At 36.8% G+C, this 12,725-nt stretch overlaps 1 protein-coding gene and 1 pseudogene across 1 annotated transcript; both read left to right on the forward strand.

Moving 5' to 3' along the window:
- Window positions 1–2,525: 2,525 nt before the first annotated feature.
- LOC137745838 (uncharacterized) lies at window positions 2,526–4,792 on the forward strand. Its single transcript, XM_068485860.1, has 4 exons — window positions 2,526–3,098; window positions 3,779–3,889; window positions 4,007–4,087; window positions 4,383–4,792. Exons 1-4 carry the CDS (start codon window positions 2,838–2,840, stop codon window positions 4,455–4,457), a joined length of 528 nt encoding a protein of 175 aa, XP_068341961.1. The 5' UTR covers window positions 2,526–2,837; the 3' UTR covers window positions 4,458–4,792.
- Window positions 4,793–8,884: 4,092 nt separating this feature from the next.
- On the forward strand, window positions 8,885–12,671 carry LOC137745228 (receptor-like protein EIX2; annotated as a pseudogene).
- The last annotated feature ends 54 nt before the right edge of the window (window positions 12,672–12,725 follow it).

A 12,725-nucleotide genomic window follows, 5' to 3' on the forward strand; every position in this document is an offset into this window, starting at 1 on the left:
GCGAGTTCGCGCGAGAGCAATCTCAGGATGGGTGACCTACTGAGAAGTTCTCGTGTGAGTTCCCAGAAACAAAACCGTGAGGGCGTGGTCAGAGCCCAAAACGGACAATATCGTGTTACGGCGGAGTTGAGCTTTGGATGTGGTGGAGCCCGAATCGGAAATGTGACATCTAAAGCGAGACTACATAACCCAAAGAAAAAAAGAAAGAAGATTGATTTATTTAGTTAAAAGAAAAAGAAAAGGGAATAAAAGGGGGCAGATTCTAGGGTTTGAGGGGCCATATCTCACATCGGAAAGGAGGTGAGATTGTCAAAAGGGGGAGGGAAGCTGCCGGCAGTGTGGCTTTATTATCCAAACTTTTGCCATGGCTCATAAGCCTCTGTCACCCTCGCTGGTTTTTTTTATTGGGTGCAGTCAGTGTGTATGTGCGTGTATCTGGCTGTCCTCAAGGGAAAGGGATGGGATTAAATTCCCCATTCACTCCTCTCACCACTTTTGAAATTCTTATATATATGTATCCACTCTTTATTGTTGAGATTTGCTTCTCAGTAGTATATAATGTTTCTTTAGTTATATAATGTTTTCTTTAGTTTAACAATGCTTGTCGCTATGTTGACGCAAGTTAATTAACTCACTTAATTAGGACAGAGTGTTCGCTCTTTTTTTCCGTACATTTGATTAGTTTAGCATATAAGGTATTATTGACCACATTTCTCACGATTATGGCATACATGACCAAGACAGTAAGATGAATAAAAATGGTACAAGTACCGTCACTCCTTTAAAATTAACAAGTGCTTGACATATTTAGCTATATCAATTGACGTTAATATGTGGTATGAAGGTTGGATGGTTAAATTGAAGTTGCCGAATAAAGATGGTCGACAGAATGACCAACCTAAATATATTTTGACACACACACAAAAGCATGCACGTATCATGATGTTCTCTTTTTACCAATGCAGTATGTGCTTTGCGTGTAGCCCATGTGAATGAGTTAACCCTAAAAGGTTAAAGTTGTCCGTCCACCAAACATTGCAACATCGATTGGAAAGTAACAACTTTGTCTAGCCATGTTCATCACCATCCTTCCAAAATTCTCATCGATATTATATTTTATATGATAGAAAATGATTTCACACACTGTTTTCTTTTTTATGCACACTTTGATTTATTTCTGATTTTTCGATCGAATAAAACAATGAAGAAGCAATACACAACAAAAAATGGTTAAGGAGAAAAATGATGTGCATAAATCATTTCCTTATATGAATAAGTATGAGAAAATTGAGAAGTAATAATAGTAACTACTGAAAGCTTGAATTTCACATCGAAATATTAAGCAACTTTACAAAGCTTTATATGAAGTTTGAGTCGCTACTTCTATTTCCAGTTAGTATAAGAGTGGAACCTCATTCTTTTTTTCACATATATACTTTCGAAGGATATCCATCGTGGATTAATTAATCTTGGTTATACATTGTCTTAAAGGTAATCCAATTTGTCAAAATCATGAGATACAAACGTCTACTTTTCTTAAGATAAATTCCATGCCCTCGTTTCACTTCGACCAAGATTGTCATCAACTTTCATGTGTAGGTTTATGTTAAGAAGACTCTACACAACATCACACTTTCATGTTAAGAATGTCTATAACGAGGCTACCTTATAATGCATTTCAACGATTGGAAAATAATATAGGCTGGGGTTTGACAAAAAAAAAAAAAAAAAAGAAAAAGAATTGGAATATAGTATATTTTACGTCTTCATGTCATCCTTGAGCAAAAAAAAATATTAGTTTTCTATCACAAATATATCACAAGTGATATTAGTGTATTACTACTCAGTCTACTCTAAGAACTAGTGACAAGTATGAGAGTAGAGGATTTAAACTCGGAACACAGAATGTAGATTGCAAATATATGAATGTTTTATTTATGACATTCCACCGATTGCAAACGTTTCTCAAATATATAATTTCTAATTAGTCCAATATATTTCATAAATTGTCTTCCAAAGAGAATCTCCACACCACATAAATAATATCCTCAACTTTGGAATCTTTATTGATGTAGAAAGCTACTTCATAAGAAAATATCCTACTGTAAAAGATTAGACTACCCACACTATTTCTACACATATTTTTACTTCTCACACAGTCTTATTAGTTTTTATCCATTAATCATCTTTAATTTATTTGATTTGACAGCTAAAAATTAAGAAGATTAGGCAAGAAGTAAAACCCTAGACTATTTGAACTTCTTGTAAAATTACAAAAAATTCTGAGCAAGGTAAATATTACAAATTGGGGATTCAATAAAAAACAAGAAATTTGAAATTCCAAGAGGGATTTTTTTCAGGTGGGGGCCTACACAAACGGGTAGAGGTTGTGGTTGGCAGTTGGGTCATTTCAACAAAAAGCTTTTCCCAAATTCTTTTTCTAATTCTCTATTTTCTTTTTTCCCTTTTTTTTGTTCTTTAATCTTTATATTTATTCTTTTTTTCCTTTAATCTTTTATTATTATTTTTTTGTCGGTTTATTAAAGAACACAATTAGCTGCTGGCTTTAACGCTTTACAACGCCGGCCTCTCAGCCCCTCAGCCTCCGAGAGTTTTCTCTTCACAAGCGTTTAATCGGTTTCAGAGATTGAATTCGAGTCCTACAGAGCGAGCGTACCAGCAAGTATCGATAGGTTTGTGAAAGAACTAGAGATACAGTGTTGCACTGTATCCGAAAAAGCAAAAGGGAAAGAAAGAGATAAGAAAATATAGCGAATTTCAGGAAAAGGGTTGGTTTTTGTTTCTGTGGGGACGAAGTAGAGGAGGTTGAAGAGAAAATGATGCAGACGGAGCAGTCTCAGGAGGCGGCTCAGCCGCAGCCGCAGCAGCAGCAGCTGATGTTGCAGAACTCCTCCGGAAGCCTCAGCTTCAGCAGCAACATGTCGAGGGAGGACGAGGAGATGTCAAGGTCGGCGCTTTCCACTTTCAGAGCCAAAGAGGAGGAGATCGAGAGGAAGAAGATGGAGGTCAGAGAGAAGGTTCAGGCTCAGTTGGGTCGTGTGGAAGAGGAGACCAAGCGTTTGGCCACTATTCGTGAGGTTTGTGCCTAAAAATAAAGGCTTTTGCTAATTAAACGATGATTTTTAAGGGCTTTTTTTTGTGTATTTTAGGCTAAATCAAAGGGTTAGAAATGATTTTATGCAAAAGAAAATTGTGGGTTTTTAAGGGAATTTAACTCTCTGCAAAGTCTGGGTGACAAAAGTTGGAGGAAAAAACTAGATCTCCAGAACATGAGATGAAAATTAATTGGGTTTTTTTTCAACTTAATTTTTTCTGGATTTTTGTTTTTGAATTTTCGGTTATGTATTTACAGAGGCCATGAACTCTTTGGTGGAAGTAATTCCATTTTTTTTTACTAATTTCCAGAATTTTTTTCAAGAGAATTATTTGTTTGTCTCAGCAAATCTGGGGTTCTGTACACAACAAAATATGGAATTTAGCTGAGAAATTTCAACAACAAAGTTTAAACTTTTTGATATGCCAAAAAACAGATTCTCTTCTTTCTCAAAACCCTCAAATTTGTCATATGGTCAGGTTTTATTTGGTCACTTGTTTATGTTTGCGACAATAATATAAGTCCAAGGATGCCTTGTTGAAATATCTGTGTCCCATGTGCTTCATCTTCTGCTGGTTAAACCAGAAATATAGCCGTTGAATCCGTTGCTAGCAATTAGTAGATGATTAATTTCCTTTTTGTCGTAAATTATGGAACTTCCAGGAGCTTGAAGGGCTCTCAGATCCGATGAGGAAGGATGTTTCACAAGTTCGTAAGAAGATCGATGCGATTAACAAAGAGTTAAAGCCACTAGGACATACCTGCCAGAAGAAGGTAACACAACTTGGATTTTTACCACATTCTGATGTTAATGTTTACTGCTATGCATGTGCAATTATGGATCAATTCGTGCATGCTTGTGATGAATTTTGGGTTTGTAACTTGTCACAGGAAAAGGAATACAGAGATGCACTTGAGGCTTTCAATGAAAAGAACAGAGAAAAAGTGCAGCTTATCACAAAGCTAATGGAGGTTAGTTTGTTAAACAGTTTTTTACTTGCCATAGCTAGGGTTGCAATTTCATGGATGGGTTGAACTTGAATCAGTCTGGCCAGTTCGGAGTTAGAGTAAGCACGGTTGAGCCTGCTTTGACAAATTACCAGTCCTACAAAATTTGGGCTTACCTCCGGTTAGGAGTTCAACCCATCCAAACTCTCAACCGATGCTAGTTATCACTCATTATATTTCGATTCAGTAAAAGCGTACAAAGTGTTTACATAATTCAAGGTTTTGAGATTGTTTTGTTGTCGTGTTACATTTGATGCAGCTGGTGAGCGAAAGTGAGAAGACGAGGATGAAGAAGCTGGAGGAGCTGAGCAAGAACATAGAATCTTTAAAGTGAAGAAATAGCAGCCTATGTGGGTAACTGATGATCTGATTAGGTTTGTGTGATGATGTATTTAAGGTGAGTTTTTTCAATGCTTACATATATGGGTGGTGATTGGCATTTGGTGTAATTTCTAAGTTGGTTTGTTTAATTAATTAGTGTTCGGTAAAAACATTTGGCTGATTTAGGCAGGAAAATACCCTTTAAATTTAAACAGGTTTGTAACTAAAAGCATCTGGCCTTGCATTTTCCTTTAAATTTATCCATGTATCCAAACATTGTACTACACTACTTCCTAGTGTAATGTGGGGTTCTTTGAATTTATTTCTATTCTTTGTTTTATTTTTTTATGGATTGCAAAGGCCATGATATTTATGTAATAATGTGAAGTTTTATGAGTGATTTTGGGACAAATGGAGTGTATTTTGTTCAATTTTTCTTCAGTACTCCGCTCTATACGGAACAATTGCATTTTCTACTCCGACCCCCACAACACCATGGTCTTCTTCTCTCCTCTCTTTTCATGGATTCTTGTGACTGTAACCTCCATTTGCTGAGATCTCTCCCGGTCTTCAAGAACACCCAACCACGTTGAGTCTATCAAAAAACCCACCATCTCCATTTTCCAAGTTTTCCCTTTTCTCTCCAAATATTGAATGTTTCTGCTCTTCTGCTTGGTTGGTTTTTTTTTTTTCATTTTTTTTGGGGAAAAAAAGGTAAAGAAAGGTTTTTTTTTTTTTTTGTTTTTTTTTTTGGGGGGGGGGGGGTTGATCTGGAGCTTGCATGTGTACGGATTGGATGAGGGAAGAGAAATAAGGTTGAGAGGGAGTTTGTGTTCAGAGAAAATGAGTTGTATGTGGAGTTGAGCCGCTTCTGAGATTGATGAAATTACTAGTTTCCCAAGTGCTCCAAGGCCTGTCAATGGATGGGAGTAGGATTCCCTCCCCTTCTATTCCCATCCTCTTCCATCCCCTCCTCTCACACATTGCTTTATTGTCTCTATAAAAAAAAAATCAATATAAGATGTTGACGTGGTTTAACTGGAACCGTTCAAGTAGGAGGGGAGGGAAGGGGAGAGAGATTAGGAGGGGAGAGAATCCTCCTCCCAATGGATGCTGGGTTTGCATTTTAGCATTTCATAAGAATTCACCTTCGGATTTTACATGCATTCCCTCTATTCTTCAGTCTCCATGTACCATTTTCAGTCTAATGAATTTAGTCTTACGTTGTCTCTCAGCTTTTGATGTTTTTCACATTATTGTTCTTTTGGTTGGGGGTTGTCATTATTTGTGTTTGTGTTTATGTTTGAGATGTACTAATTGCAGTATTATTTGATTACGGATTTGTAAACACGTCGTTAGAATGATTAGCTTGATATTTAGGATTTGGTTGTCTACAATTTTTTTTTTTGGACCTTTTACCCTTTTAAATTTTGCTCCTTCCTCCGACAATTCATAACTTCGCCACTGACTAAAGACAAATACGTATTTTGTTGGGGCTTCACTTGTTTTGGTCTTTTAAAGGAAGAAGAAAGGATATTGCGGTGTACTGAAATACAGCGACATGATATGTTGATTATTAATGTTATATTCTAAAGTATAAATTGGATCGTCTACTAGTAATATAACATGGGGATATGTTCTAGTATGTTTCAATAATTTTTCTTGATGAAGAGCCTTTGGTTTGCTTTCTATTATGTTACTAGTTGCATGGAAGAGTGCAGTTTGCTTGCTATCCTTAGTGGTCGTGAGCATTACCACTACATAAATTATGATTGGTTTAGTTTAGGTTTTGAGATTTAAGTAGTAGACAAATTTGATCACATTCATCGACAACAATTCATGTGGCGGTAATGCTCATAAAAATGCACTTTGAGTGGAAAAGCTATGGTTAGAAGACAACCATTTCACTGAATATCTTGCAATCTTTAAAACCCAATGCAATTGCTGAAAATTCTATACTGTATCGATGTATCGGACTACATGAAGTAACTGGGTTTAAACATTTTGAACCGTTCAAACATTGGTGCATCCTGTACAGAGATGATGTATAAAACCCCAAAAGGAAGCTTCTTGCAAATAACACAACGGTTAGGTTTAGTCAAGCATTGACCTCTTCCCCGAAGTACAAGCATGGGTTGAAGCATCTGAGGAGGGGAAATGACATCACCTTTTCAAGCAAATTGAGCACGCTAAGTTAGCCATTGCTATACACAAAACACATGCTTCACCTAACACCAAAAAAAATCCAAAAAGCAATGAGTGCTATTATGTCCACTATATTGTCTAATTTTTCACCCACTTTTTAATGAAGGTTTTAGCCACAAAGTTTATTCTATTGCAAGATTACATAGAAGGACATAAGCAAAATATAAAGAAAGTGTTTTTGTTTGGGAACTGAAGTGGCGTAGGCGACTTCACCTCTCTCTGCATCTCTCAGGCACACCATTGTTCTCACAACCGAATTGAAAACCAAGCGGAAGACCCAAGGTTTAAGTGATGCTTCCCATTGATTGAGTAAACACATTATGCCATTTTTAGAATTTAAGGAACGATTCTTGATATGGATGCAAATAGTGGAAAAAATTGAACAAATTACATCCCTTCCTCCAGTCGGGCCAAACGATAGAACCTTAAAAGATGTAAACAGAGTTAGGGATTAGGGTTCTATCTCTGTCATCTCTCTTGCAATTTCCTAAATGGATGTGAATCAATAAACAAATTGATAGATGAATTAGTTTAGAATATCGCTAGTATTTAAAAAAAAATCGCAAATAGTAAGTCATCCTCACTTGGAATGCCAATCGCCTCTCTCGTCTCTTCCAATCCCTTTCATCAATTATGATATATGAATTTTCACGGCTAGCCATAAGGATTTTCCATTGGTGTGCCAAGACTTCCACGGCTAGCCATCTCATTCATGCATTCACTATAACTGCTCCTACACGGCTTCATTAAAATTTGGAAAAGTCCATAGGAAATCTCATGTATTCCATAATAGTGAAAAACAAATAAGAAAGCAATGAGTGTAATAATGATTATTTTAGACTGTTAACAACAATTTCGTTGTTCAGAAAATTTGAAATAACGACACAACAATCATATCCAAGTAGTGACTACATGTCTACTAGTGTGGTGTAGGCGATGGACTTGCAAAATACAAGAACATATCTAAATCCGTTTACGTAATTTACTACAAGAAAAGAACAATAAATATGATGAAAAGTTGTGAATTGTGATGGAACATGAAGACTCTTAATTCAAAGTCTCTGTTGCATGTGGATTTCAACAACCCATCACAACTAGATACAAGCTGTGTCGACAAAGGACTTGCAAACTTGTAAAAGGGGTTGTCGACAAAGGACTTGCAAACTTGTAAAAGGGGTTGTGAACAATCACCACTCATTTCGTTTTCCAATAAATCGGTTTCAACCTATGGAATTTAGGCCACTTAGTACTACGGTCTAGTGGTATTCCTCTTTGTTTGTAAGTGAGAGATCTTATGTTCGATTCTCTCCCAAGGCGAGTTTCAACAACATTATTGCTAGCCCATTGTGAGGCTAAACCCACCCCCTCCTTTTAGTGTAGAAAATATCACTTGTTAAAAAAACATAGGGAATTTGGAATTTAAAATAAAACAAGAAATAAGACTAAATTCAAAACATGAAATAAAGCAAATCCTAATTGAAAGATGCAAACCTAAATCCATAAAAGCAAGGAAACCCAAATATATTCTCACACTTCCCTCTTTTATTATTCTCCAACAGGGTCCAAAACTAGGGTTTACATGGCATATGTTAAATCAGCAAGAAACCAAAGTGGTGTTAATTAGGATTATATTTCATAAAGATGATCATAGTAATCCTAGGAATAGTATGATTGCTTGTGTAAGAAGGAATCACAATTCTTGAGTGAAACTAATTTTAGTCAGACTAGTACACGGATATACCATGATCATCACTATATATAAAAAGGAAAAATAATTTATTTTTTTAAAGTACAACGATATATTACTCCAAGAGGATGTTGGAGTTCGACTAAACCAGATAATGGACAACTTAATTTAGTATCAAATTCACCATTTACGAGATTTGAATCTAAAACTTCTCACTTACAAGTAAAAAGGAATACAATCAGACCGTAGTACTTCAGTGGCGAAAGAAAAAGCACTGAACAACTATATATATCTCACAATTAGCAAAACCTTTTCACTTCTCTCTCCCTCTCGTGCATACTATAGTCAATACCGACAATGCTTACACACTATATGCTTACATACATATATGTTATACATGGAAGGACATAAGCAAAATATAAAGAAAGTGTTTTTGTTTGGGAACTGAAGTGGATTTAAGGAACAATTCTTGGTATAGATGCAAATAGTGGGAAAAGGGGAACGAATCACATCCCTTCCTCTAGTCGGGTCAAATGATAAGAACCCCCTAAAAGATGCAAATAGAGTTAGGAATTAGAGCTTCTGTCTCTGTCCATCTCTTTTGCAATTTCGTAAATGCATGCGAATCAGTGAACATATTAATAAATAAATTAGTTGATAATATAGCTAGTATTTTAAAATAAAAAAAACCGCAAATATTAAGTCATGCTCACTTGCATTGCCAATTGCCACTCTCTTTTCTCTTCCAATCCCCTTCATCAATTATATTTATGAATTTCCACCGCTAGCTAATCGGTGTGGAAAGACTTCCACATGCAGACCCTTAATTCCAGTCTACCAGCATGTGTGGTGTAAAATATAACAACATATCCAAATCTGTTTTTCGTATGCAAGTTGATAAGTTGTGAATTGTGATGGAACATGAAGACCCTTAATTCAACAACCCATCACAATCAAGTACTAGCTGTGTCGACAAGGGACCTGCAAACTTGTAAAAGGGGTTGTGAACACCCACCACTCATTTCAGTTACCCTTTTTTCTTTTCTCCATCCGACGACTTTCGTTTTCAGCTCTCCTACCTACATCGATAATCTTTTCCTATAAATTCGATATCGTACTAATTTTAGTAGCTAAACATCTCACCAACAAAGCAAAAAAAAATTGTGTGTAATAATGGATAGCCATTGTCACCTCAGTATTGCTCACTATTTGCTTCTTTTGCTTTTGGTCTCTTCCTACATGCAGAGTACTACTAAACTCTGTTTCTGTTTGGCTGGTGATGAAATTTCAAGCAGTGTGAAGACAAATTCATGCATTGAGGAAGAAAGACAAGCGCTTCTCGTCTTTAAACAACATCTTGTTGATCATTCTGGTAGGCTTTCGTCTTGGGTGGGTCATGATTGCTGCCAATGGGAAGGTATTTCATGCAACAACAGCACTGGTCATGTCGTGAAGATGGACCTCCGGAATCCATATGACGATGATGAGTATGAAGAGAGGAGAAATGCTTCTTTGGGAGGTAAGATAAATGCTTCTCTGTTGAGCTTGAAACATTTAAATTACCTGGACTTGAGCCAGAATGTGTTTGATAGCAATCAAATTCCTAAGTTCATTGGGGAGCTTAAAAGTTTGCAATATCTCAATCTCTCCTATGCGTCATTTAGAGGAGAGATTCCCTCTTCTCTTGGTAACCTGTCAAGCCTAAATTTTCTTGATCTCGGGTTGAATTGGGACTTATCTTCCAAAAATTTGAATTGGCTTTCTCACCTCTCTTCCCTGAAATACATTAATCTGAAGGGCGTTGATCTTAGCAGCACAGGAGTCAGTTGGGCATATGATATTAACATGCTTCCTTCATTGTTAGAGTTACATTTATCTTCGTGCCAAATTGAAAGCATTCCACTCTCACTGCAGAGCATTAACTTCCTTCCACTTTCACTACAGAGGATTAACTTCACATCACTGTTGGTCCTTGATATGTCGTCTAATGGCATTAAAAGTTCTTCATTTCCCGGCTGGTTTTTTAATCTTACCAACCTCGTAACACTTGATCTATCCGGGAATGATTTCGGGGATTCTTTTCCAAGTGAATTTTCAAACTTCAAATCTCTGGAAAATCTTGATTTATCTGGAACAGGCTTAAAAGGTCAAATTCCTAAAGTCAATGGAAATTTGTGCAAGCTAAAAGTCTTAAGTCTTTCATGGAACAAATTTGATGGGGGGATTGAAGAGTTCTGGAGGAGTCTCTCAAATTGTCCAAGTAATACATTAGAGTCACTAGATTTGTCTTCTTGCCAGCTTGAAAGCCAATTGCCGGTCTTTTTAGGAATGTTTAAAAGTTTGCAGAATCTCAACCTTAGAGAAAACAATTTGTGGGGCTCAATTCCAGATTCCATCGGAAACTTGTCGTCCTTGAGAACACTAGACCTCTTTTATAATAATTTGTCGGGCTCAATTCCAGATTCCATCGGAAACTTGTCATCCTTGAGAACACTAGACCTCAGTTATAATAAGATGAACGGCTCAATTCCAGAAAGTATTGGACAACTCTGTGAGCTAGTTTCCCTATATCTATTTGGTAACTCATGGGAAGGCATTCTAACGGAAGCCCATTTCATAAATCTTACCAGATTACAAGATTTTGAAGTAGGAAATATAGACCGACCCATGTCCCTCAGTCTCAACGGGGCTTATGACAGGGTTCCTCCTTTCAAGCTCCATAGAATAGGGATCATAAATTGTCAGATAAAACTTGGCTTTTGGGTATGGCTTCAAACTCAAACTAAACTGTCTAGGGTTATCCTTCAAGGTAATGGAATCTCGGATTCCATACCAGAGGAATGGTTGTTGAAGATATCTTCCCAACTTAGCTATCTAGACTTGTCTTACAATCACTTTCATGGAAACTTTCCATCTCATTTGAAATTTCCAAATTTAACGTCTATTGATTTGAGTCATAATCAGTTGAAGGGTCCACTACCACTTTGGTGTTTCCCTAATGTCCATTCCCTTTATCTAGAAGGCAATTTATTTTCTGGGCCAATCCCCTTAAATATTGACCAAATGATGCCCAAATTGCAAGAATTGTTACTTGATGAGAATCATTTGAATGGCACTATTCCTCCCTCTATTTGTAAGATGCAGAAGTTACAAATCCTGTCTCTAAGGAGCAATCAGTTTTCTGGAGAACTCCCTCATGCATGGAATATGGAGAGCATTATGGTGTTTTTAGATGTTGGTCAAAACAATCTGTCTGGTAATATTCCCACTTCATTGGGGGTATTGCGTTTCTTCGAAATTTTAAAGCTCAACGACAACAATTTTGGCGGTGAAATTCCTGATGGCTTGCAAAATTGTTCAAGTTTGAGGAGTATTGATCTTGGAGACAACAAGTTATCTGGGAAAATACCACTATGGATAGGAGGGTCAAACGTATCTAAGTTGTCAAGGCTACGATTACGGTCCAACTATTTTAGTGGATGTATTTCCCAGTAACTGTGCAATCTTCAAGGCCTTCACATCCTCGACCTTAGTCACAATAGCCTTTCAGGTACTATTCCCATGTGTTTGGATAACTTAACTTCGCTAGTCAATGATGATTCATATGAACAAAGTTATGATGGGCTTGAGCAAGCCACACTGACACTAAAAGGAGAAGAACTTGTGTACACCACAACTCTATATCTTGTAAAGAGCATTGATCTTTCATCAAATAATTTACAAGGTGAAATCCCTGAAGAAATAAGCAGCCTAATTATGTTGGGCACCTTGAATTTGTCCATGAATCAATTAATTGGAAAGATCCCTTCCAAGGTCGGAAACTTGCGTTGGCTTGAAACTCTTGATCTCTCACACAACCACCTTTCGGGACAGATTCCTCAAAGCTTGTCATCTTTAACCTCTTTGTCCCACCTGGACTTGTCTTACAACAACTTGTCTGGAAGAATTCCTACTGGAAACCAGCTTCAAACGCTCAATTTTTCGTCCATTTATGTGGGCAATCAATGGCTATGTGGCGTTCCTCTCTCAACTAAGTGCCCTGAAGATGACACTTTTACTGCTAAGGATGCAAAGGATGAGAATGAAGATAGAAAGGATAAGTTGTGGCTCTATGTCAGCGTGGTACTTGGCTTTATCGTAGGGTTTTGGGGCATTTGCGGCACGTTGATCTTAAAGACATCGTGGAGGTATGCCTATTTTCAATTCTTCGATGACATCAAAGATAAGGTAGCACTAGCTATTGCATTGAAAGGGGCTCGTTTCAAAATGTTTTTATTCTGAAGTTTAATTGTACTAATATATAATGTGATGTTTTTCCCTTTCTACTTTGTATTTTGGTACTTGCAACTTATGTATTAGATAAAATAATATGTCAGTAAGTGTTTCCAC

This window comes from Pyrus communis, chromosome 9 (assembly GCF_963583255.1).
Source record: "Pyrus communis chromosome 9, drPyrComm1.1, whole genome shotgun sequence".
NCBI lineage: Eukaryota > Viridiplantae > Streptophyta > Magnoliopsida > Rosales > Rosaceae > Pyrus > Pyrus communis.